Here is a 22,446-nt window from a genome sequence, read left to right as displayed (position 1 = left end):
AACTTTTACAAATATCAAAATCCTGTTAATTGGTAACTTTCAAAACCAAACTATATATAATAAGAATATTGTTTAAACAATTTTTTTGTTTTTTGTCATAATCTCAAATCCCTCCTATTAAATATTAACTTTTACACATCAAAATTTCAGATTAATAACTTGACACGTGTCAAAATTATATTAATGACTAACTTTCAAACACAGCTTTATATCTATACTAGTATTTTTGCAGCAGTTTTTGCTCAAAAATACTTTTTAGAAAGTTTTTACATTTAATGCATTAACTTTAATATTAGTTACCAAAAATTTTAAATTTAATTATAGGTAAGATTTTAAAAAATAATGAAATCTTTCTACCTGATTCAAACATAAATATATGATTCTCTTTCATTTTTATTTGAATTTATATTTAAATTATCTTGAATTATCTTAAAATTATTAATTATTATATAATTATAACATATTTAACCAACAAATACAACTTATAATTTAAATGTTTTAGTTATAAATAATTTTTCCTGCGGGTGTACCGCGGGTCCTAATCTAGTAATAAGAATATTGTTTAAAAAAAAATTTTGTTTTTTGTCATAATCTCAAATCCCTACTATTAAATATTAATTTTTACACATGTTAAAATCTCGTATTAATAACTTGACACATGTCAAAATACTGTTAATAACTAACTTTCAAAACCCAACTTTATATTATAAGATATATATAATCTTCTTATAATTATTTACAAAAAACTTTAAATTTTTGTAATTTTTTTGATAATTATCTTTTTACATTATTATTATTTCTTAAAACAAAATATTTTATTTTTGTTGTAATCTCAAATACCTCCTATTAAATAATAACTTTTACACATGCCAAAATCTCAGATTGATTTAAAATTGACATATGTCAAAATCTTGTTAATGGCTAACTTTCAAAACCCAATTTTATATAATAAGATTATAAATGATGAATATACATGTATTTATCCCTATAAAGACATAAAATAAACTTGTTGTGTTAATTTTAAATTAATTTCTATGTTTGTTTGAGTTATATTTTTGTATTTAGACTATTGAAGAGAAAGTAATTTTTCATATATATAAATTATACATGAAATAAATAGAAAGTTCTAGTAAAAAATATGATAGTAAATATAAAACTAAATATCTTGCTGAAAGACAAGAAAATTGTCATTTTAGTTATTAGTTAGTATAATTAACCAATATTAATAAGCTATAAAACTTAACCCTAATTACGAACTTCTTTTATATAGAGGCATACCCTAGAAACCTTAAACCCTAAAACTTGATATATATATATTTATTGGAGTGTGATTGTATTCATATTGTATTCTCTGATCCTTCCTATGATCAGCACGTACAAAACAACGATCATGAGTAACGGAGAAACTTTTGATTCCATTCCGACTGATCTCTTTAACGAAATATTCTCAAGGTTGCCTGCAAAGTCCATATCTAGGTTTCTCTGCGTGTCGAAACTATGGGGGTCATGCTTAGCAGTCCATCTTTCACCGAACTGTTCTTGACCAGATCATGGGCTCGTCCACGTCTCTTATTCGCCATCAAACAATCCAGTGAATGGCGCTTCTTCTCGTCGCCTCAGAATCCAGATGATGATGACAAGTCTTCTCTTGAAGTAGCGGCCACCGATTGTCATGTGGACTTCCCTTGTAAGTCCATGTTCAGAGACGACTGTACGTGTAGCTATACCTCTGGTTTGTTATGTTTTCCTAGTGTGCCGAGCTTGAAAAACAAGGGTGGGGAGGATGCTCTGTGTGTGATATATAACCCTGACACAGGACAACGTGTGTTCTTACCTAAAACGAAGACAACGGGATTCAACTCGAGATTCTTTCTAGGGTTTGATTCAATTGATAAGCGTTTCAAGGTTTTGCATTTGGTTGAGTTCAGTAGACCTCATAGTACCATCGCAGATAGATTTTGTTTTGAAACGGTTTATTATTATATTCTGATATTAGGGACTGGAAAAATGAGTTGGAGGAAGATCTCATGTCCCTTAGAGTTAGAGCTTCATCCTTTTAATAAAGGAATATGCATCAATGGGGTTTTCTTTTACTTAGCTAAACGATTGAGAGAACCGGGTTTTGTTGTAGTTTGCTTTGATGTTAGGTCTGAGAAATTCAAGTTTGTTGATGCAAGCTGCTTTAATCATCAAGCTCGTGTTACATTGGTAAACTATAAGGGTAAACTAGGTGGGATTTATTGGATGCATGAAGCCAACGGTGGAATAACCAATGTCCAATTGTGTGTGTGGATTCTAGAGGATGTCAAGAAACATGAATGGTCGAATTATGTCTCTACTTTTGGTGATGGTGATCTCGGCGGTGCGAAATTTGATTGCGTCATTGGAGTGACGAGTACTGGTGAAATCGTTTCTTCGGATGAGAGTGAACCAATTAGAGTTTTATACTTCAATCCTGAAAGGAACACTGTTAAGATTGTCCGTATCCAAGGTTTTGAGTGTGGTAGTCTTGTTCACGCTTTTGTAGACCATGTGGAAGATCTTAACGTTAACTATGCAGAGCCACTGATCAAGTCAAGTCTAAACATCGCTGAGAAAAAGGCCTCATCAAAACCACAACAACAAGGTCGTCATGCATCATCAGGAAAGCAATTAGGCATATGCAAATTTGCTGCTCCATCTATAATGAAGACGCTGCCGATTAGTTTCATGCAGAACTCGTACGATTTATTAGCTAACCTAGAGTGAGAGAGGACATATTTACATGTATTGCTCGTTATTGGCTAATCTGTGACTGTTCTGCTCTATCACTATATATGTTGGCCTTTAGCTATTTCGTTCTTTCTTGTTTTACTTTTACAAATCAAACCGAATCAAAGGAAAGAAAAAAGATTTTTGGAAAAAAAGAACGCAAACCGAATTGGTTATGGTATAAATCTAAAACGGTTTGGTACAATCATAATACCTAAATAGGTTCACTCTGTGACGCTCACCAGCTATGCTCTCCTCCGTCATCGGTTCGCTTCAAAACGGAGCTTCCTTGCTCGGGTTCATGAGAACGGAGGCAGGTCAGCCAAGACGGCGGAACAAAATCCCCTTCTCTACCGTCGTCACTCAAGAAGAAAGAAGAGAAATCAGAGTGGTGGATCGTCGACGGGGAGATGCACGAGATCGGAGATCTATCTTTTTGAGAATGAATTAAGACCAAAACAAAGAAACAAGAGGCGAAAGAAGAGTTATACTGTAACATGAACTGAAAATACTTTGAAACGAAAGAAGAAAGCTCAAATAACCCCAAATAAATAGAAGAATGGGTGCACAAGAAAAGAAACCACGAAACTTAGAAACAAAATTAAGAAGATGAGCAGTAAGAAAAATCAATCAACCACTAGAAGGCCCTTCTGTATACAATCACAAAGGAAGTGAAAAGACAAACTTGAAAAGGAAAAAACTAAGAGAGATCACTTGTGCTATGTACTTATTGTGAGGACCTCTACGATGAGGATTGGCGAGCACGAACGAGTGCGTTGAGTTCCCTCACTTGGCTTCTCAACCGCTCTGGGTTGCAGAAAAAGTCCACAAATACCCGCCTTTGGAGTTCCACGTCCTTTGCGTGATGCTTCACGATCTGCAGCAATTATAGTATATTCAAATTTTCTATTTCACTCTAATACATATATATATCCATTTTGGCGAGAGGAACTAAAATTAACAGATTAAGACTCGCCTCTCTTTTATTGCGGTGCTCGAGCGTGACCTCTTCCACTGCTGTAGAGAGTTTGGAGTTGATTTTCCCCATTTCGTCAAGTTCTTTCATCAGCGGCTAATGTTACATGAAGGAAACAACATGAGTTAAACATCCATCTATTGGTTTAGATTAACGACTAAAATTGGTAACTGAGAATTGATATCTGTTTTACCCATGGTGTCAATATGGGCTGTGCCGTAGTTGAAGACGCAAAGAGTAGTTGCTGCAGGTTCTGAATATGGGTACACCTGAGAAACAGAGAAAAGACAATAGCGATATATGAGGCTCGTAAATGCTTGTTTCTGTGTACGAGAATGAGGAATGTTATGAGGATTTTGCACTTACAGTTCGTTAATGCATCTATTTCTGTCATCTGGAAGGGAATTCTCGAGGTCAGACTGAAGAGACGACAAATCTGACTGAAGAGCAACTATTTGCTGAATGATAGCTGGAGCTGAGACATAACTTGATAGTCCGGTCTGGGCATCTATAACACGGAGAAATGAAGGTTATAAGTCTAAATTAGTTTTGGAAAATACCAGACAAAAGGGAACAATTGTGTAAAACGACAGTGTTGACTACTTGAGTGAATGCTCAAGAGATCTCTAACTCCATGTAAAAAGCTGTCACGGTCATCTACTGCTCCTTGTTCTTGCACATCGGATGCAGCTTGAATCAGTGCTGAACACCGCCCCTGTATATATAGTGATAAAATTAATTAGTTTCATTATCTGAAAGTTGCAGGAAAGAGTACACTGAAACTATGACTATGACCATACCACACGGCTTCTTGTGGCGGAGAGGTAACCCTGAAGTTCGGATTCAATTACTTTAAGCAGAGAGAATGCTCCAAGCATGTTTTTCTTTTCTAGCTGGCATGCTAATTTCAAGAACTGGTGTCTTGCTAGCTGATTAACAAGATGATTGATGAACTGCAACAAAATTTTCCGAAATGAAAGACAGATTGACAAGTAGATCTTGGTCTTTCAAACAAGGAAAACACGCAGTACTGCGGCAAATATATCTTGAAAATGTCAATTTTAAAAGAAATACAAATAAAACTGAAGGCCAACATACCACTTTCTGTTTACTAATATACAGCTCTTGACGCATGACCTTTAGATCGTAGTCACCTAGAAGGTTATAATGAGTAAATTCATATGAAAGCCCAAAATTATCCAAGAGCTACAGGTAAAAGCAAAGTGTAAATGCTGAATACCTTGCAAGATATAGGTGTCCTGGAGTTGAGCAAGCTCCCAACATAGTTCAGGAATAGTCTGAAAAGAAGAACAGATTAAGCAAGTATGTAGTTCAAAGAAGTACCAACTTGTTATAGTTTAGGAAAGAGAATACTTGAAATGTCAAGAATTGAGTATATAAACAAACCTCAGATAAGAGTTTTTCTTCTTTCTGATAAAGGGTCGAGATTTCTTCAACTAGATCTGCATGTTTTCTCCTGCACAGGTATGAAAATGATCACTGGAATACGGTATGACAAGTAAAGTGTCAAAGATGATTTTATCAATGTTTCATGTTCTTCTACCTTAGAGAATGTAGATCAAAATGAATATGAGCTTCAACTGATGTTACTTGAGATTTGAGCGTCAAGAGAATAGCTTGTTGCTTAGCATTCTCGACCTGGGCTTCAATCCATTGTCTCTCACTTGTTCCAAAGCTGTGAATAACAAGAAAAATCTTAGGAGAGTGAGAAAACTTGTATGCGTGAAAATACAAAAACTTGTCTGTGCCACTAAATGGTCTCCAGTATTTTTTTAGGCTGGCCAAGTAGCAAGAGAGACCCTTGTACATATACAATTTCCTGAACTAAAAGATTTGATTCAAATCTAGAGCGACAGTCAAGGGGAAAGCTGAAATTTATATTTCCGTTGTACCACATAATACATACATAGATCGAAGCCGTTGCAGTTCAGCTACACGTTGATGCTGTGACTTTTCCAAATCTGCTGCATTGTAAATAGATAAGTTAAAGATGGACAGTAGCTTCGTCGAACAAGTAAGAATCATGCACAATTATAAAACGGAGGATTTTTCTTATACAGAAGTTACATAACTGCACAGGGATATACGCATTTCAGGCAACGTAACTGTACATCTGAAAAACCAAAATTCACTGTAGTAAAGTTACCTCGCAACATGTTTGATGTATCATCAAGACTAACCCATGAGCATTTTGATTTTCCTTCCTCCGCAACTAAACGGTATGGCCCCTGATATGATAGCAGAAAAGTTCACATTAAGCTGAGTGCATAAATTGGTGCAAGATGAATAACAGTATACTTTCTCCATTCTCAGAAATGGTCAAACCATACTATGGATAAGATCTCAACTAGCTTGACTTTTCTATATGGGGAAGAGAAGCTGAAATCATCAGCAATGACATCCACTTACTGTGTCTAGCTGCTTTGCAAACCATTGATTTAGCTCCTTTGTGCAGGCTGAATCTCCAGCCAAGTAGGCCTGAAAATCGGAGTATGCTAAGTAAATTCCATCCTCTGCACATATGGAAACAGCCAATTAAGTTGGCTAAACGAGTTGATGACAATTTACTGACATAGCTGTCAAAACCCCCTACTTCGTCTACAGAAAATACAACTTACTGCCTCCATGAAACTCTTAACACAGATAACTAACAGAAAAATTCCAAAAATCAAATCTTAGCTACAGAGAGAAACCAATCTAAGTAATTGATCTTTCAAATAACTACCAGATACGCAACTACCTTATGTAACTAATTTAAAAGTATAGTGCATTAAAGCCATTTACAAAATTCAGCTTCAAAGAAGATTTAGGGTAGTTCACCAGGTATGGAAAAGTAAAACCATAGAGAAGGTATAAGAAGGAAACCTTCGCCGGAATGATAATGTGCCAGCTCTTGAGAGGTGGAAGCCAGTCTTCCTAGAACTCCATTCATCTTAATCACAGGAAAATATCAAAAGTAAACATCACAAACTTATCAAAGACCAAAACAATTTCACATTCCACTTAACAATCGTGTGAGGACATGTATCAAACCTGCAAATTTCTAGCAGATAAGCTGTCTTCTATTGTTGTTATCTGTCCAGTGACAGCAGAAGTTGCAGCAACTCGAGCACGCCTCCCCTGGATCAGAGCTGAAGATTGGCCAGTGAGCAAATCATACTGAGTCTGTAACCGCCTTAGCTGTCTCTGCAACTCTAAGGCTTCAGCCTTATGCGCCAAAGTTGCATCTCTGTCAGTTAAAAAGAAACTATCAGTGTTACTGATGTAATTATTGGTATCCACAGCTACATCAACAAAATCTCGTTCACTTATGAACACCTGTGAGAACATAAGGAGATCTTACACAATAAGAACCTGAAGGGCATAATATGAAAATCCAAGTGATCAGAATAACAGAATATAATTATATAAAAACACCACAAAGAAACTTATAATTACTAATGCAAATGCCTGATGACCTAAGGAACCGAAGTTGTCAACAAAATTAACCCACACCATGCACCATAGGTCAATAAACTTAGTGCACACATTATATCCCACACTAAGAAACCAGGACAGTTGTACTTGTTTCAAGTGATGTAAAACTAAGTCCTTGGCAAAAATTCCTCAAGAGCATTATAATAGGCATGGAACAGAAAGTACAGAATCGCATATAGGATATGAAGGTCTAACCTTACTTCTTTAATACTTTCTTCTGCTCCAAAAACCGCCTCCTGATTATTTCTCCTGGAAGAAAATGCTGATATGCTATCATAAGCCTGGTCCAGATCCTCGCCCTGACTCCATGCAAAAAAATGCATAGTAAGAAGGCAGGGGAATTAAAAGCGTAAGAAACCCTTAAAAAGCCGAGGACAGAAGAATGACACAAGGAGTTACCTCTAAGAGCTTCCCATCTCTTTGAAATTGCTCATATCTGGATCCAAAAACAAGAAAAACAACCAATTAACCACTGATATATGAACTAACTACATAGAGAGAAGCACATGGACTTTAACGGCAAAGAAATGCATCTGAATCTTTGCTAATAAGTTCCGGTAAAACTAAAATGCAGCAAGGCATTGAATAGTGAGAAAATAAGCTTAGCTAACAACAACAGTCGAAAGTATAACCACAATGATTAGCCTAATTGCGATAATTCAAGCTTCACCAAAATGGAATACATACCCATTTCACCAAAACCAAAACAAAATTCAACCTAATCCGGAAACCAAAGTGAGAGATTCGATTTGAATCTGAGAATGGTAGCGAAAAAAGAAAAAAAGAGAACATACAGTGATAGTTCGGCGAGAGAGAGGACATTGGAAGGGCGAAGAGAGGAACAGATCCAGTCGAGGATAGGTCGAGCATCGTCGCACTGAAACGGCCATTCGAAGCTGTCGGGATCTAATTTTCCGGCGCCTTCGTAACCTAGCTCCGCCACGAGAGAGCACAGTCTCGCGCTGCTCATCACCGATCGCCCTTTTTCTTTTTCTTCAGCGCCGGTGGTTGTGGGAAATTATATGATTGCCCCTGAATGAAATTTTGAAATTCACACTGTTGTTTGTTGCCTCGTTAGTGGATAGGTTCTGAATTTGATGTCTCAATAATATATTTTTGTTATTCTTTCATGGAAACAGAAAAAAAAAAAAACTTTTACATGGCAAGTGAATGCAACAAGATGGCCTAAATCACGATTTTGACTAGGACTGTCGTTTTGCACCGAGCAACATAATACTTCAATCCCGTGTTTTAGAAATCGCTAGGCGCTAGTCGGGTGGTTGGAGTGGATCTAGCGCCTAGCAAGAAAATTGGGGATTAAACAGGGATTAATAAGGGACTAGTTTTAGGGTTATTTTATTAATTTAATAATAAAATTCAAATATATAGAATTAAATTTATGATTAATTCTGTTTATGTTAAAAAAAATATATCAAATAAAATATAAAACTATAGTATTGTCTTTAAAATTACCGTAAACACATAAAAATATAATTTCAAAAGAAAATTTTATAATTTGTCATTAAAATTTTGTACATTAGTTATTGTAAAACATCATAAACTCTTAATTTAAATGTCTAAATAACAAAAATATATACATATTTGATTTATATTTGGCTTTTAAAATAACCGGTATATACAAAATTAAGTAGGAAGTACTCAGATTAGACAGATTATAATCAAATTAGACGGACATAATTGGATAATCAATGCTAGGCGGGGATTAGTCATTAATCGAGGCAGAGAGTGAACCTAGCGATTTTGCGGGGTATAATCGGTTCTACGCGGAGATTTTTAAAACAGGGCCCCAATCTAGCTGTACCGAAAAGTTGTGGTTTTGGTTTGGTTTCGATTTTCTCCGCTGAGCCAATTAGCATATTTTCAATTTAGGTTTGGTTACGTGAGAATTTTGATTTGGTTTGGGTAGAACCGATCAGTGTTTTTGTCGTAATTAATTGACTATACCAAAATTAGATCGGTTTTCATTAATACTCAAATTAAAACGAACCTATTTACCCACTTAATCCACATTATACAGTTTTAACCGTTTTTAATCAGTAAATTTAACCAAGAACCGAAACGAACCAAACCATTTATTTTCGGTTAATTTCGATAAATATTACTAGTATTTTGGTTAAACAAGAACCGAAAAAGTCAGCTCAGGTCAGTTTGGTTCGGTTAACCCAAGTGGCATGCCATAAATTTTTGACGATACGAAGAGATTTTTTATTCATCTTGGAAAATAGTACGAGACTGAGATCAAACTACATACCGTTTACAAATTGATGCTATATATATGAAGAAAGAAAAAGAGTCGATGGTATAAGAGAATGTGGTTCTTTAGAAGCAGAATCATTTTTTGAGAAAAGAGATCGACTTTTATATGGATGATAGAAAATTATGTGCGAGTGATTGCTAAAGAACCACAATAAGTGGGAACTAACGTTCGTAGAGATGCGTTGCATACATGTGAAGCAGGTTCAAATGGAGTTCTTGGGATTGATGAATCTCCTGTTTTGTTAAAATCCCTTGCTGCTATATAGTGCTATTGTTATCGAGAGAGTTAGGTTGCTTCCGAATATGATACTTTTGACCCCCTTTTTTACCTAGATGAGGTTTGGCAAGCACGGTCAGGGACACGCGCATTGAGTTCCCTCACTTGGTTTCTCAGTCTCTCTGGGTTGCAGAAAAAGTCCACAAATACTCGCCTTTGAAGTTCCACGTCCTTGGCATTATGCTCCACGATCTGCAACGATAGCAGTAAACTCAAATTTTCAATATCGCTATAATACATATATAGCAGTTCATGGAAGAGGAATTTAGATGAACAGATTAAGAAGACTCACCTTCTTTTTTATTGTCGAGCTCAAGAATGACTTCTTCCACTGCTACATATAGTTTGGAGGTGATTTTCCCCATTTCATCAAGTTCTTTCATCAACAGCTAATATTTACAAGGGAGAAACAAAATGAGTTAAACTCCAGGTCTTGGATAAGGTTAAAGTCAAACAATGGTAACTGAGATTTCTTTTACCCATGGTGTCAATATCGGTTGTGCCGTAGTAGAAGACGCAAAGAGTAGTTGATGCAGGTTCTGAATATGGGTACACCTGAGAAACAGAGAAGAGACAATAGTGATACATGAGGTCGTAATAGAGAATGAGGAATGTTATGAGGATTTTGGACTTACAGCTCATTAATGCATCTATTTCTGTCGTCTGGAAGGGAATTCTCAAGGTCAGACTGAAGAGACGATATATCTGATTGAAGAGCAACTATCTGCTGAATGATGGCTGGAGCTGAGACATAACCTGATAACCCGGCTTGAGCATCTAGTACAGGAAAAAATGAAGATCATCAGCCTTAAGTAGGTTAGGAAATATCAGACAAAAGGGAAAAATCATGTAAAACGGTAGCATTGATTACTTGAGTGAATGGTCAAGAGATCTCTAACTCCATGTAAAAACTGTCACTGTCATCTACTACTCCATGGTCTTGCACATCAGATGCAGCTTGGATCAGTGCCAAACATCGTCCCTGTATATATAGGGAAAAGATGAATTAGTTTCAATACCCGATAGTTGAAAGAAAGCATGGACTGTAACTATCTCTGAAACCCATACCACACGGCTTCTTGTGGCTGAGAGGTAACTGTGGAGTTCAGATTCGATTACTTTTAGCAGAGAGAATGCTCCAAGCATGTTTTTCTTTTCTAGCTGACATGCTAATTTCAAAAACTGGTGTCTAGCAAGCTGATTAATCAGGTGTCTGATGAACTGTGACAATATATTGGGATATCAAAGACATAATGACAAGTAGATCTTTGTATCTCAGACATGGAAAAAACACCATGCAAATCTTGTGGCCAACATATCTCGAAGAGATTTAACTAAAAGTATACAATTAAAATTTAATGCCAACGTACCACTTTCTGTTTACTACTATACAGTTCTTGACGCATGACCTTTAGATCGTAGTCACCTACAATTTATGATGAGCAAAAGCATATATAAGCCCAAAAAATATGCATAAGCTACAGGTAAGGAGCAAAAAGTAAATGCTTAATACCTTGCAAGATATAGGTGTCCTGGTGTTGAGCAAGCTCCCAACATAGCTCGGGAATAGTCTAAAAGGAAGAAGAGACTATATATTCACAGAACTGTCTACTTGTTATAGTTGATACTTGAAATGTCAAAGAATTGAGTATATAAACAAACCTCAGATAAGAGTTTTTCTTCTTTCTTATAAAGGGTCGAGATTTCTTCAACTAGATCTGCCTGTTTTCTCCTGCACAGTTATGAAAATGATCACCGGAATACAGTATGACAAGTTAAAGTGTCAAAAAGATGATTTTATCAATGTCTTGCTTCAATGTTTCATGTTCTTCTACCCTAGAGAATGTAGATCAAAATGAATATGAGCTTCAACTGATGTTACTTGAGATTTGAGCGTCAAGAGAATAGCTTGTTGTTTCGCATTCTCGACCTGGGCTTCAATCCATTGTCTCTCCCTTTTTCCAAAGCTGTGAATAACCAGGAAAATGCCTTAGAGAGTGAGAAAAATTGTAAGCGTGAAAATTCCACAATTTTATTTTATATGCCATAAAGTGGTCTCTAGTTTCTCTTAGAGAGACCCTTGTATACATTTTTTTCTCAACTAAACGACTATATTCAAATATTCAAATCCAGAGTAACAATCAAAGTGAAAGCTGAAAATTATATTGCTGGAGTACCAAATAATACATACATGGATCGGAGCCACTGCAGTTCATCTACACGTTGATGTTGTGGCTGTTCCAAATCTGCAGCAATGTAAATAGACAAGTTCTAGATGGACAATGGCTTCTAACAAGTAAGAATTATGCACAATAACAAAACGGAGGATTTTTATTATACAGAGGGAAGTTACATATTTTAGGCAACATAATAGTATATCAGAAAAACAAAAGTCACACTATAGGAACGTTACCTTGAAACATGTTTGATGTATCATCAAAACTAACCTGTGAGCATTTCGATTTTCCTTCATCTGCAACTTAAACGGTATGGCCCCTGACATGATAGCGAATAAACATTAAACAAGTGCATAAAACGGTGCAAGATGAATATCAGTTGATACTTTCTTCATTCTCAGAAATTGTCAAACCATAGCATTTGTCACTAGGTACGACCAATAAGATCTCAGCTAGCTTGACTTTTCTATAAGAGGAAGAGAAATTAAAATAATCAGCAATTGATTCACCACTAATTCCATGCACTTACTCTGTCTAGCTGCTTTGCAAACCACTGATTTAGCTCCTTTGTGCAGGCTCAATCTCCAGCCAAGTAGTCCTGAAAATCACAGTATGCTAAGCAGACTCCGTCTTCTGCACATATGAAACAACCAATTAAGTTGGCTAAACGAGTTGATGACTTTTACTATGATGCATACTGTATATTATAGAATATATCAGTAAGAAAACTGCTCTGCTAGCTGTCAAAAACCCACTTCTTGATCTATCAACCAAAAGAAGCATCTAAGAAAATACAACTTCCTGCCTCCATAAAACTCTTCATACAGATAACTACTAGAAAAGTTCCATAAATGATATCCTGTCTACAGATAAAATAACCAATCTAACTAATCGATCTTTCAAAATATTTACCAGATATGCAACTATCTTATGCAGCTTAAGTTCCTCACCCGAGTGATGCTAATTTAAAAGTATAATGCATTCAAGCCAACTAGATTTAAGGTGGTTCACCGGATAGGGAAAGCTAAAACCAACAAATAAGGGGTACGAAGGACACCTTTTCTGGAATGATAATGCGCCAGCTCTTGCGAAGTGGAAGCCGTCTTCCCAAATCTCCATTCATCTAAATCACAGGAAATTACCGAAAGAAAACATCACAAACTTATCAAAGACCAAAAGAATTCTACATTTCACTTTACATAGTGTGAGGACATGTACCAAACCTACAAATTTTTAGCAGATAAGCTTTCTTCTATAGCTGTTATCTGTCCAGTGACAGCAGAAGTTGCAGCAACCCGAGCACGTCTCCCTTGAATCAGATCTGAAAATTGGCCGGTGAGTAAATCATATTGAGTCTGTAACCGCCTTAGCTGCTTCTGCAACTCCAAGGCTTCAGCCTTATGCGCCAAAGTTGCATCTATGTTGATTAAAAAAAGGAAACTGTCAGCGGTGCTGATGTACTGATTGGTATATATATAGACGATTACATCAACAAAAGCTAGTGCAGTAATTATGAACACTCTGATACCATAATGGAAATCTCACACCAATAAGAACCTGAATGTAGTCATAAATGATAATCCAAGTGATGTGAAACAAATTCCCTGGAAATTTCTCACAGGGAACTAACTTAAATGCCTCATGACCTATCAGTGACAAGAAAATAAAATAACTTCTAACAAGGATAGCAGTGCACCATATGTCAATAAAACACAGTGTACATACTAAGTCCTTGGCAAAAAAATCCTTAAGAACCTTATAATAGTATAAATTTATCTTAAAGCATGAAACAGAAAGTATAACCTTACTTCTTTAATGCTTTCTTCTGCCCCAAAGCCGAGAAAAGCAGAATTTTGTTACAATGGAATTACCTAGCTCTAAGAGTGTACCTTGTCTCTGAAATTGATCATATCTGGATCCAAAAACAAGAGAAACAACACATTAACCACTAATATATATATGAACAAACTAATCTGATTCATTGTTAAAAATATGCCTGATCAACGAGAAAATAAGCTAGCTAGTAACAACAACAATCGAAAGTATAACGACAATGATTGCGACACAATTCAAGCTTCATCAAACTGGAATATATACTTATTAATTCACCAAACCAGACTCTTAATTCAACCAAATCCGGAAACCAAACAACATTGAGAAGTAGGTAAGATATTCGATGTGAATCTGAGTAACGTACAGTGATAGTTCACTGGGGAGAGAGGGCGTTAGAGGGGCGAAGAGAGGAACAGATCCAGTCGAGGATAGGTCGAGCGTCGTCGTACTGGAACGGCCTTTCGGAGCTGTCGGGTACTATATTTTTTAATCAAAAACTATCTCTTCGCCCCTCTAACGACACTATATTTTTTAATCAAAAACTATATGCGATTTGTTATGTTTTGGAGATACATAGAAATCCAAACCCCTTGAAAATGGGGAAAAAGGGTTACCACAGGAATACAGTGTCGTGATTCAACGAAGGTAGCAACCACAACTATAACAGTTGCTTCTAGTCTTATTTTGAGCATTGTAGTAACCACAACTATTAGTTACTCACATATTAATTAATCATCTAATTAATACTAAATTAATTAAATCAACTCTAAGAGAATTTAAGCAAAATCATCCGAAAACCCAAAAGAAGGTTGCTCAATCATTTGAATATTCTTTTTTTAATTTGTGTTTATTAATTATCAAACTTTAATAATCTATAATGACAAAACAATTATTAAAAAATTTTATATTACATAAAACTTTGGAATATTAAGCTCATGGAAACACATAATCATTTTGACCTTTAACATAGCAAGGTGCTCAATATGTTTATTTTCAATTTGATCTTGTGGTCTTATATCAATACAACAACAAAACAAAAAGAAAGAAGAGTGAGACTCACAAAGAACAGCACCACTGTCCTGACAGTTACGGCAACTACCTCCTGGTTTCTTGTCTAAAGTGGCTGCGTTTTCCACAGAGACGAAAGTATAAGCATTGCTAATTAAAGCTGCGGATCCGCACACACATGCCGTCATCCACTGTCTCCGTGACACCGACTTCTGATCCCCCTGCTGCTAGGATCACAAGCCAAATCAAGCTTCCATACATAACTAAAACTACCTCAGCTTAGCTACAAACACAAATAGCCTTGAAGTTGTCAACACTGAGTGTTGGGATCTTTAACAGCCTTGAAATTGTCCACACTCATCCCAAATCGACCCAAGATCGAATTTCCCATCTCCTTCAGCTTAGCTACAAACACAAATATATTCGACATCAATGTTAGTCTATAAGACAATAATATATAACCACAAGGAATCACTCTAGGATCTAGATGCTAAAAGATCTACAATTTTATGATTAAGTAGTCCCCAAACTTACTTATAGCCTCTTCTTTCATCTTTTCTCGCTTCTTAGCAGCAAGAGGTTCAAGACGTCGTATCCCTTTCCTAGCATGATCACTTGAAGGATCAAGTTCTAAGATCTTCTTCAGGTCTGCAGATGAGAAGAGCAGAGACTCAGTGTGAACTCTTCCAATAATAAACCTGATCTACAACCAAAAACTATCTATCCTGTAACAAGTGCCAGAAACTAACCTAGAACTCCTAGCTAATTATTCTAATAAATTGGTTTCATGAGTAAACCTCAAGGGGGAAAGACGGTTATTGCTTGCATACTCATGAACTCACCCGTGACAGCATCTTCGAAGTGCTCAACTATACTCATCTTCAATCGAAATTCAACTGACCAAGAAGTAATCAAATAAACACTTTGACCGCTTATACTAAAGAACATACCAATTTGAGGAAACATACACCTCTGTTTAAATGGCATATGGATCGAAGCTCTATAGACTCAGGAAACTCCTTCACAAGCTCTAAAGCAAAAGCGTACTTTGACAATGCCTCTTCATAAAAGCCATTAACGAACAATTTGTTTCCTTCCGCTTTAGCTTCATTTGCTTCTGCCATAGCTTTCTCCTTCAACACAAACAAACAAAAAAAGACGAATCTTCAATATCTATCAACACTAGCTCTAAAGCATTTCTCTACTAATTTCATCCAAGGTTCAAACTTTCACAGGAAAATTGTAATGGCACGTAGCTAATGAACCTCTAAAACCCAGAATTAGCCAAACCCTAAAGATATCAAAGTGGAATCACCTTGTTTGATCCGTCGTCGGTTATGGCTTCTCCTCCACTCATTAGCTCAACCTGTTCTTTCTTCTTCTCCGAGTGTTGTGGTTTCTCCTCCTGACTAGTGACGGCGTCGTTTTTAGTACCATCTTCATCTCCTTCTTCATCGCTGATTTCACGTTCGCTGGCAGTCTCGAATCCGTCGGAATCATCTCCGTCGACTTGTTTTGATATAGCCAAAGGCTGCATCGTTAAGGACTTCGTCAAAAGGGATTTGAGCGAGCTCAAGGAGGTCAAGAGAATTCGACGAACTCAGAGAAGATATAAGCTCGGTTCTGCATAGGTCTCGTAGATGCGGAATCTCATATTTATCAGCCGCAAGATAGAGTGACCGAGCATGTTGCTTCACTTTCACAGAAAGCATAGAGCCATCACTGTATATAAACTCATCAAAAGCTTCCAACTCTTCTTGTTTCATATCTGAGAGAGTGATTGTTTCCACCTGCTTAGCTGAAGTCTTAAGCTCGTCTGATTCCAGCATCTTCTTAAAAACCTCAGATCTTGATGCCTATTCAAATTCCAAACATACATAAAGAGAAAACTTCATTAACAACACCCCAAAAACAAAAGCCTTCCTAGAGGTTGATTCTTGAATTAGATGATGATATCAACAAAGAGAGAAGGAAGCATGAAAAGAAGAGACCAGAATAAGTTTGTGGGCAGAGACAGCTGAACCCTCATCATCACTATTAACTGCCTTGAGCCGTACGTCAACTTGCCATTGTTCTGCCAAAACCTTTGCAAGTCCACCCGAGAAATGCTCTTTGTTATTTGGAATTGCCATATCAATAATCAATAGAATAGAATATTTTTCATTGCAAAACGAAAGTGGATTATATAGAGAACATAATGAAAACGGTCAAAATGACTTATTTATTTTTTTTCTTCCATCTGCTTCCATTTTTCAAGAATTTGGAAATGGAGAAGACACAAATACGAAGAAATTGCCAAGTCCAAACTCTTAATTGGCCTCGCCTCCTCTCTTGAAAATTGTATTACAATATCCCCAATATAATAAAACTAAAGTACACAAATTTTTTTTATAGACTATATAATATGGGTTATAAAATTAATTATTTGATTACTTGACTGGTTATAGGTTACATTTAACCATTAGTTAAATCTTGATTTCAGATTTTTTTAAAAAAAATATTCCAAAAAAAAAAATCTCCACAAAATATTTAATTAACCATATATAGACAACAAAATCTCAAAAATTAATCACTCTTCTGCGGATTAAAGAGTGATTTTCGATTATACTAGCAACTATATATCAAAATAACAGAAATAATGTTTATTATGATTGATTTGATAAATTTCAAAAAATTTAGGCTAATCCGCGGAACAATAATAAGAAATCTCAAAAAAATTTCAAGTCTTCATATTTAGCATATGATTTTATTGCATAATATTTTATTCACAACAACTTTTAAAAACAATCACATAAATTATATTTTATATATATGCTAATTTAGTAAAATGGTTAAAACACAAGTATATATGAAGATGTTTAAAACATGCCATATAAATTTAACAAGAAAATAGTTTTCCAGGGTTTTTAAACTTTATGTTGGTTTTTAACGACCAAGACACATGCTATATTTAGACAGAAAATTAATGAAATGTGAGTTATTCAACTTTTTAGAAAGTGGGAAACGGACAATTGAAGCTAAATTATAAGATATGTATTGGTCGATCACTTCTATCATTCTATGATATACATTGATTAATTTTTGCGATGGTGATAAATTAGCACGAAGGAGCAAAAAAGAACGAAAAACAAAAGGATTAATTTAGATTACTTTTGCATGGCCATAACTCGTGATGATGTGAACTTACTATGCGTTTGTATTATCACCAACTACTTTTTGTCTTCGATTCGTTAGACATTTAGACAACATGTCTATGCATGGGTCATCAAACACATACGATCAGATAGGAATAAACATTGAATGATTAGTATCACCCCTTACGACTTATGAGAATAATTTGGACTTTGAATGATTAGTATCACCCCTAGGAATAAACATTGATAGAAAATAAAATAAATAGAAGAATTGTTTCCATTTTACCTATCCAATTGCAAAACAAAACAAAAATAATTTTTTTTTCTGTTAAAAATAAAAAGGTAAATCTTTGTTCAACTTTTCAAACTTGTAGTGGCATAAGTGAATCTATTTATGTTACTTTCCATCACAAATAGTAAGTTGTAGAAATATTTTTTATTTTTATTTGTTTAACAAGAAAATATATATATATATATATTATATATATATATATATATTCAATTCAACCTATTTTTATTGTTGTATTTATTCAACTATATTCATCCTAAAAAAAACTTCTCTATGATTGTAATAGAAAGTAAAAATATAATAAAACAACCATCTCACGACAAAGTAAAAAAGTAGAAGCTAATTTGATCAATCTATAGTTGCTTTAAGGGTGCTTTAGAGTGCTACCATTCTCTTTCCCTAATTTGAAAGCGTGGGCTCTCTTTCCTTTAATGACATTTGATTGCCATAATTCCACCACCTTTGTCTTCTTTTCTTTCCTAAGTTACCCACTTTTTCCCTTTATTTGAACGTGTATCTTCTTTTCTTTTCTTTCCATTTATTTATTCAAAAGATAATAAAAAGACGAAATAATTTGATTAGAAAATTAATTAAAAGAATTATAAATGAATTTTTAGTAGTTGTAAGTTGGAACCTAATAAGAAAGAAAGACAAGACTTTCATAATTTACTTAAGAGTGTGATACTTTAACGTTAAATTAAGCTTTTGGATATATAAACTGAATTGTTTTTTCTCAACGATTGAAACTCAATTTGAAAGAAAAAAAAACGAAAAACCTACTTTTACGACAAGTTTGCTATAGAAAAGTTATAAAAATATTGTGGAGAAAAATACAAATGAAAAAAAGAGAAGAGAATATAATGATTTTGTAGCTGAAGAAAAAGACTATCTCTCTCCAAGAAAATGAATGAAATTATGGTTAAATAAAGCATAAATGATATATTCCACAAGATCCATCCAATCCATAAACTCAAAAAAACAAGTACCATCAGTATATAGTGAAAAAGTTAACAAGATGGAGGAGAAGATTTCGACAACGTTGTTTTATGTTATAAAAGTGTCAGCAGTGAAAATTTAAATAAAAAGGAGCGAAGGAGGTCATCAATCATTCACTTCACCGTATATATGAGCTGGTTTAGAGATATCAACAGGATATTCAAGTGATTTCGTATATTTGGGTTTGATAGAAAGCTATTTGTTGGAAAATAATTAGATTGTCTTTTGTTTGTCCAAACTTCAAAATAATAATATAATACGATACTACAGTTTTTTTCTTCTTCTTCTTTTGGTTATGATATTCACCTTTTTATTCAGATGTGTTTGAGACGTAGGGTTGTGGGTATTATTTGTTACGGTACGTTTAAATTCGGTACTCGTTTTGATTCAATATGATTAATTTGAATATTTGTGAATCAATGCAAATAGTAAAATAAGATTTAATATGCGTGGTATACTCATACTGTATTAATAATTTTTTGTTTCACTCAATTTTAACTAAATCTGTTCAATTTGACATATTTAATTATTAGTAATGTTAAAAATAGTAAATAAAAATATAGCTTGTACTTAGTGCTGTCAAACGGGTATGTCCGCGTCCGCCTGGACAGACCCGCCATTATCTGCTTCTTCCTTTAGACCACAGTGGTTCGTCCGTTTTGACCGCAGACAGATAAAACAATGTCTAAACCCGTCCCGCAAAGATCATCGGATATGCGGACCAGCCCGCGGGTCTGTAAAGTTTAATGTACAGATGTACTATCATTTTAGATATATAACTTGTGAAAACAGATTAACCATCATACATTGAACTGTTAAAACAGATTAACCATCAATGATGAAACATATTCATTTGAACATGAATCTGAAACATTCAAACTAAACAAAACCTGTAGTTAAACTTGCAGTTTACCAAAAACCTGCGGTTTACAAAAAAAGACAGAACCTGCAGTTTTTCTAAGAACTGAAACCTGCAAAGTGTAATTGTATAGAACATTAGAACCTAAACCTGCAGTTTTTTAAAACCAAAACCTGCAGTTCTATAAAATCTGAAGCTATGATTAGACAAACTTAAGGAGAAGGGTCATTGCATCGAATAGTCCCTGGAGCACACTAACTAAGATAAGCTCATTTTCCTCGTTCAGGCCGTAACAAAGAAATGGAGATCTTGCGCAAACTAGTACACAATAATGTTGTTTTCTAGTGCTGTTGCTTCCACTGCATATCAAAAAAGTAGTAACTATAGCAGACTTGAAAACATTGACTTGAAAACATTGAGTGTTTTAAACATGATTCGATTCATGGCAAAAACCTGCAGTTTTAAAAAAAAAACAGAACATGCAGTTTTTATAAGAACCGAAACCTGCAAATTACAGTTGTATAGAACATTAGAACCTAAACCTGCAGTTTTATAAAACCATAACCTGCAGTTTTATAAAACCAAAGCTGAACTTAAAACTCAAACACTTAAAATCTGAAACATTAAAAATCTGAAGTCAAAGACTTAAAAGTCTGAAACAAAACTAAAACTCAATGTCACATTTTTCATTCAAACTAAAATCTGAATCTGAAGTACTAAACTGAAACCTAAAAATAATTTGAAACTAGAACTCAAGATGTTTCGCAACACAAGCTGATTTTTCACCATCTCTTGCATTGTATCGTTGTTAGTAGCATTGTCTAAAGTAAGTGAGAACACTTTTTTTCAGTCCCCCATTCCTTTAGTTTCTCAAGAATCTCCATAGCTAAGTGTGTAACTGTATGTGGAGGCGGTACAGCAAAAAATGCTAGAATTTTGTTGTTCAGCTTCCAATTCTTGTCAATGTAATGTGTTGTTAGACACATGTACCCCTCTTGAGTGATTGCAGACCATAAATCAGACTTACAATGCTTGCACAATGCTCTTTCTTCAGTTTTTCCCTTGCGATCCTTCTTAGTAATCACCGTAAAGTCCGCCCACACATCTGAATATTGCCTTCTTTTTTTCTTTGGTTGTGAATTTCCTTTGTCACCATCATCACCATTGTCATCATCATCAGAGATCTCAATGGATGACCTTTTACTAGGCTTAGACGTTTCAGCTCCATCAGCCTATATTCTCTTCCTTTGTGCTGGTGACTTTCCTTTGTCACTATCATCATCGTCGTTGATCTTTGTTTCTCTTTCGCTTTCAGCATTTGCAGAATCAACAATTCTCTGAGATTCTAAATCTAACGATCTAAGATTGCAAGAATCACGTGACTCCTAAAACAAAACACAAACTATTACTTTTAAGTTTTAGCTTAAATCATGTAGACACTATCTTAGTAAGTAGTAAGAAGTAACTTACCATTGCAGATTTCTGGTTTTGGTTAAATGTGGATCTTTGTGGTGAAGTTGTGAACATGTGATAATTGATAATTGATTTGAGCAGTGAAGGATGATGAATGATATGAGAATCTGAGTTGTGATTTGTGAAACTAGGAATACTCTGTTTTGACTTTCGATACAGTTTAAAAGTTCAACGAGGTAGGGTTTTTAGTTTTAGGTTAAATGTTGACTTGTATAGAAGATTAGAAAACCTCTATAAGAAACAGAAGCTTTAATAAATCGATTTATCTATAGATATCTATTATCTATATAAAAAAAAAAAGAGAAAATATATATTTTTGCGGACCAGTCCGCAAACCCGCCAACCCGCCACGGACAAACCTGTTAAACCCGTGTTCCGCATGGACCGGACCCATGATGCCCGCATTTTTGTGGACAAAACTTATTGTGTCCAAGCCCGCTCCGCAATTGTACTAATCGGGCCACGCCTGCGGGATCTAAGCCTGTTTGACAGCTCTAAGTGCACTGAAATGTTGGATTAATGATATTTTAAATTTATATTAATGTCGATTCAAACTTATTTCACCATATAATCCGTCCTATAATATTTTAAAATTTTAGTATGTTTATATATTTAATATTTTTAACTTTTGATTAAGTTTAAATATATAAATTATGCTTAAAAGTTCACCATTTACCATATACAATAAATTAAACAATTCAACTGTGTGTTTTCGTTGCAATGAATGAAACTGTGCAAGAGATATTTTTCTCTCAAGCACTATTTCTGAGACAAGTCTCGAGTTAACCATTTCCGACGCCGGTAGAGCAGTTGCTCGCCGGCGTCGGACCGTTCACTCCCCTCTCTTTCCCTGTTGTATGAAGCTCATCAGTCCATGTTTGTTTTCAGTTTCGATCTT

At 35.0% G+C, this 22,446-nt stretch overlaps 3 protein-coding genes and 2 pseudogenes across 6 annotated transcripts; 1 reads left to right on the top strand and 4 right to left on the bottom strand.

Moving 5' to 3' along the window:
• The first annotated feature begins 1,303 nt into the window (after positions 1–1,303).
• Positions 1,304–2,831, top strand: LOC104728691 (F-box protein At3g57590-like). Its single transcript, XM_010447642.2, has one exon. The coding sequence runs from the start codon at positions 1,498–1,500 to the stop codon at positions 2,746–2,748; it is 1,251 nt and encodes a 416-aa protein (XP_010445944.2). The 5' UTR covers positions 1,304–1,497; the 3' UTR covers positions 2,749–2,831.
• A 432-nt stretch (positions 2,832–3,263) lies between these two features.
• LOC104725335 (AUGMIN subunit 3) lies at positions 3,264–8,445 on the bottom strand. Of its 2 annotated transcripts, none has more exons than XM_010443973.3 (18): positions 8,020–8,445; positions 7,625–7,661; positions 7,421–7,524; positions 6,782–6,977; positions 6,614–6,680; positions 6,158–6,261; positions 5,895–5,976; positions 5,655–5,709; positions 5,292–5,423; positions 5,135–5,204; positions 4,968–5,025; positions 4,826–4,881; positions 4,528–4,680; positions 4,331–4,442; positions 4,094–4,235; positions 3,921–3,996; positions 3,728–3,823; positions 3,264–3,628 (listed from the first exon to the last, which is right to left on the bottom strand). In XM_010443973.3, exons 1-18 carry the CDS (start codon positions 8,193–8,195, stop codon positions 3,494–3,496), a joined length of 1,851 nt encoding a protein of 616 aa, XP_010442275.1. In that variant the 5' UTR covers positions 8,196–8,445; the 3' UTR covers positions 3,264–3,493. The 2 variants fall into 2 exon arrangements, with proteins under 2 accessions (XP_010442275.1, XP_010442274.1); XM_010443972.3 differs by having other exon boundaries at positions 5,655–5,712; positions 8,020–8,429.
• Positions 8,446–9,427: 982 nt separating this feature from the next.
• Positions 9,428–14,985, bottom strand: LOC104728690 (AUGMIN subunit 3-like; annotated as a pseudogene). Its single transcript, XR_015571388.1, has 20 exons — positions 14,850–14,985; positions 14,404–14,495; positions 14,154–14,266; positions 13,828–13,868; positions 13,514–13,602; positions 13,203–13,416; positions 13,014–13,079; positions 12,486–12,589; positions 12,193–12,275; positions 11,971–12,025; positions 11,615–11,746; positions 11,442–11,511; positions 11,293–11,350; positions 11,150–11,205; positions 10,848–11,000; positions 10,651–10,761; positions 10,415–10,556; positions 10,259–10,334; positions 10,072–10,168; positions 9,428–9,971 (listed from the first exon to the last, which is right to left on the bottom strand). The product of XR_015571388.1 is annotated as an AUGMIN subunit 3-like (transcript).
• LOC104725334 (uncharacterized) lies at positions 14,658–16,334 on the bottom strand (annotated as a pseudogene). Its single transcript, XR_015571192.1, has 4 exons — positions 16,113–16,334; positions 15,640–15,930; positions 15,332–15,445; positions 14,658–15,202 (listed from the first exon to the last, which is right to left on the bottom strand). The product of XR_015571192.1 is annotated as an uncharacterized LOC104725334 (transcript).
• Positions 16,294–16,929, bottom strand: LOC147935138 (BTB/POZ domain-containing protein At5g48510-like). Its single transcript, XM_087471945.1, has 2 exons — positions 16,789–16,929; positions 16,294–16,653 (listed from the first exon to the last, which is right to left on the bottom strand). Exons 1-2 carry the CDS (start codon positions 16,927–16,929, stop codon positions 16,294–16,296), a joined length of 501 nt encoding a protein of 166 aa, XP_087328071.1.
• Positions 16,930–22,446: the final 5,517 nt, after the last annotated feature.

Source organism: Camelina sativa, chromosome 11 (genome assembly GCF_030686135.1).
Source record: "Camelina sativa cultivar CO46 ecotype springtype chromosome 11, ASM3068613v1".
Taxonomy (NCBI): Eukaryota; Viridiplantae; Streptophyta; class Magnoliopsida; order Brassicales; family Brassicaceae; genus Camelina; species Camelina sativa.
The sequence above is the reverse complement of the archived record's forward strand: the minus strand, read 5'-3'. Positions and strand labels throughout refer to the sequence as shown.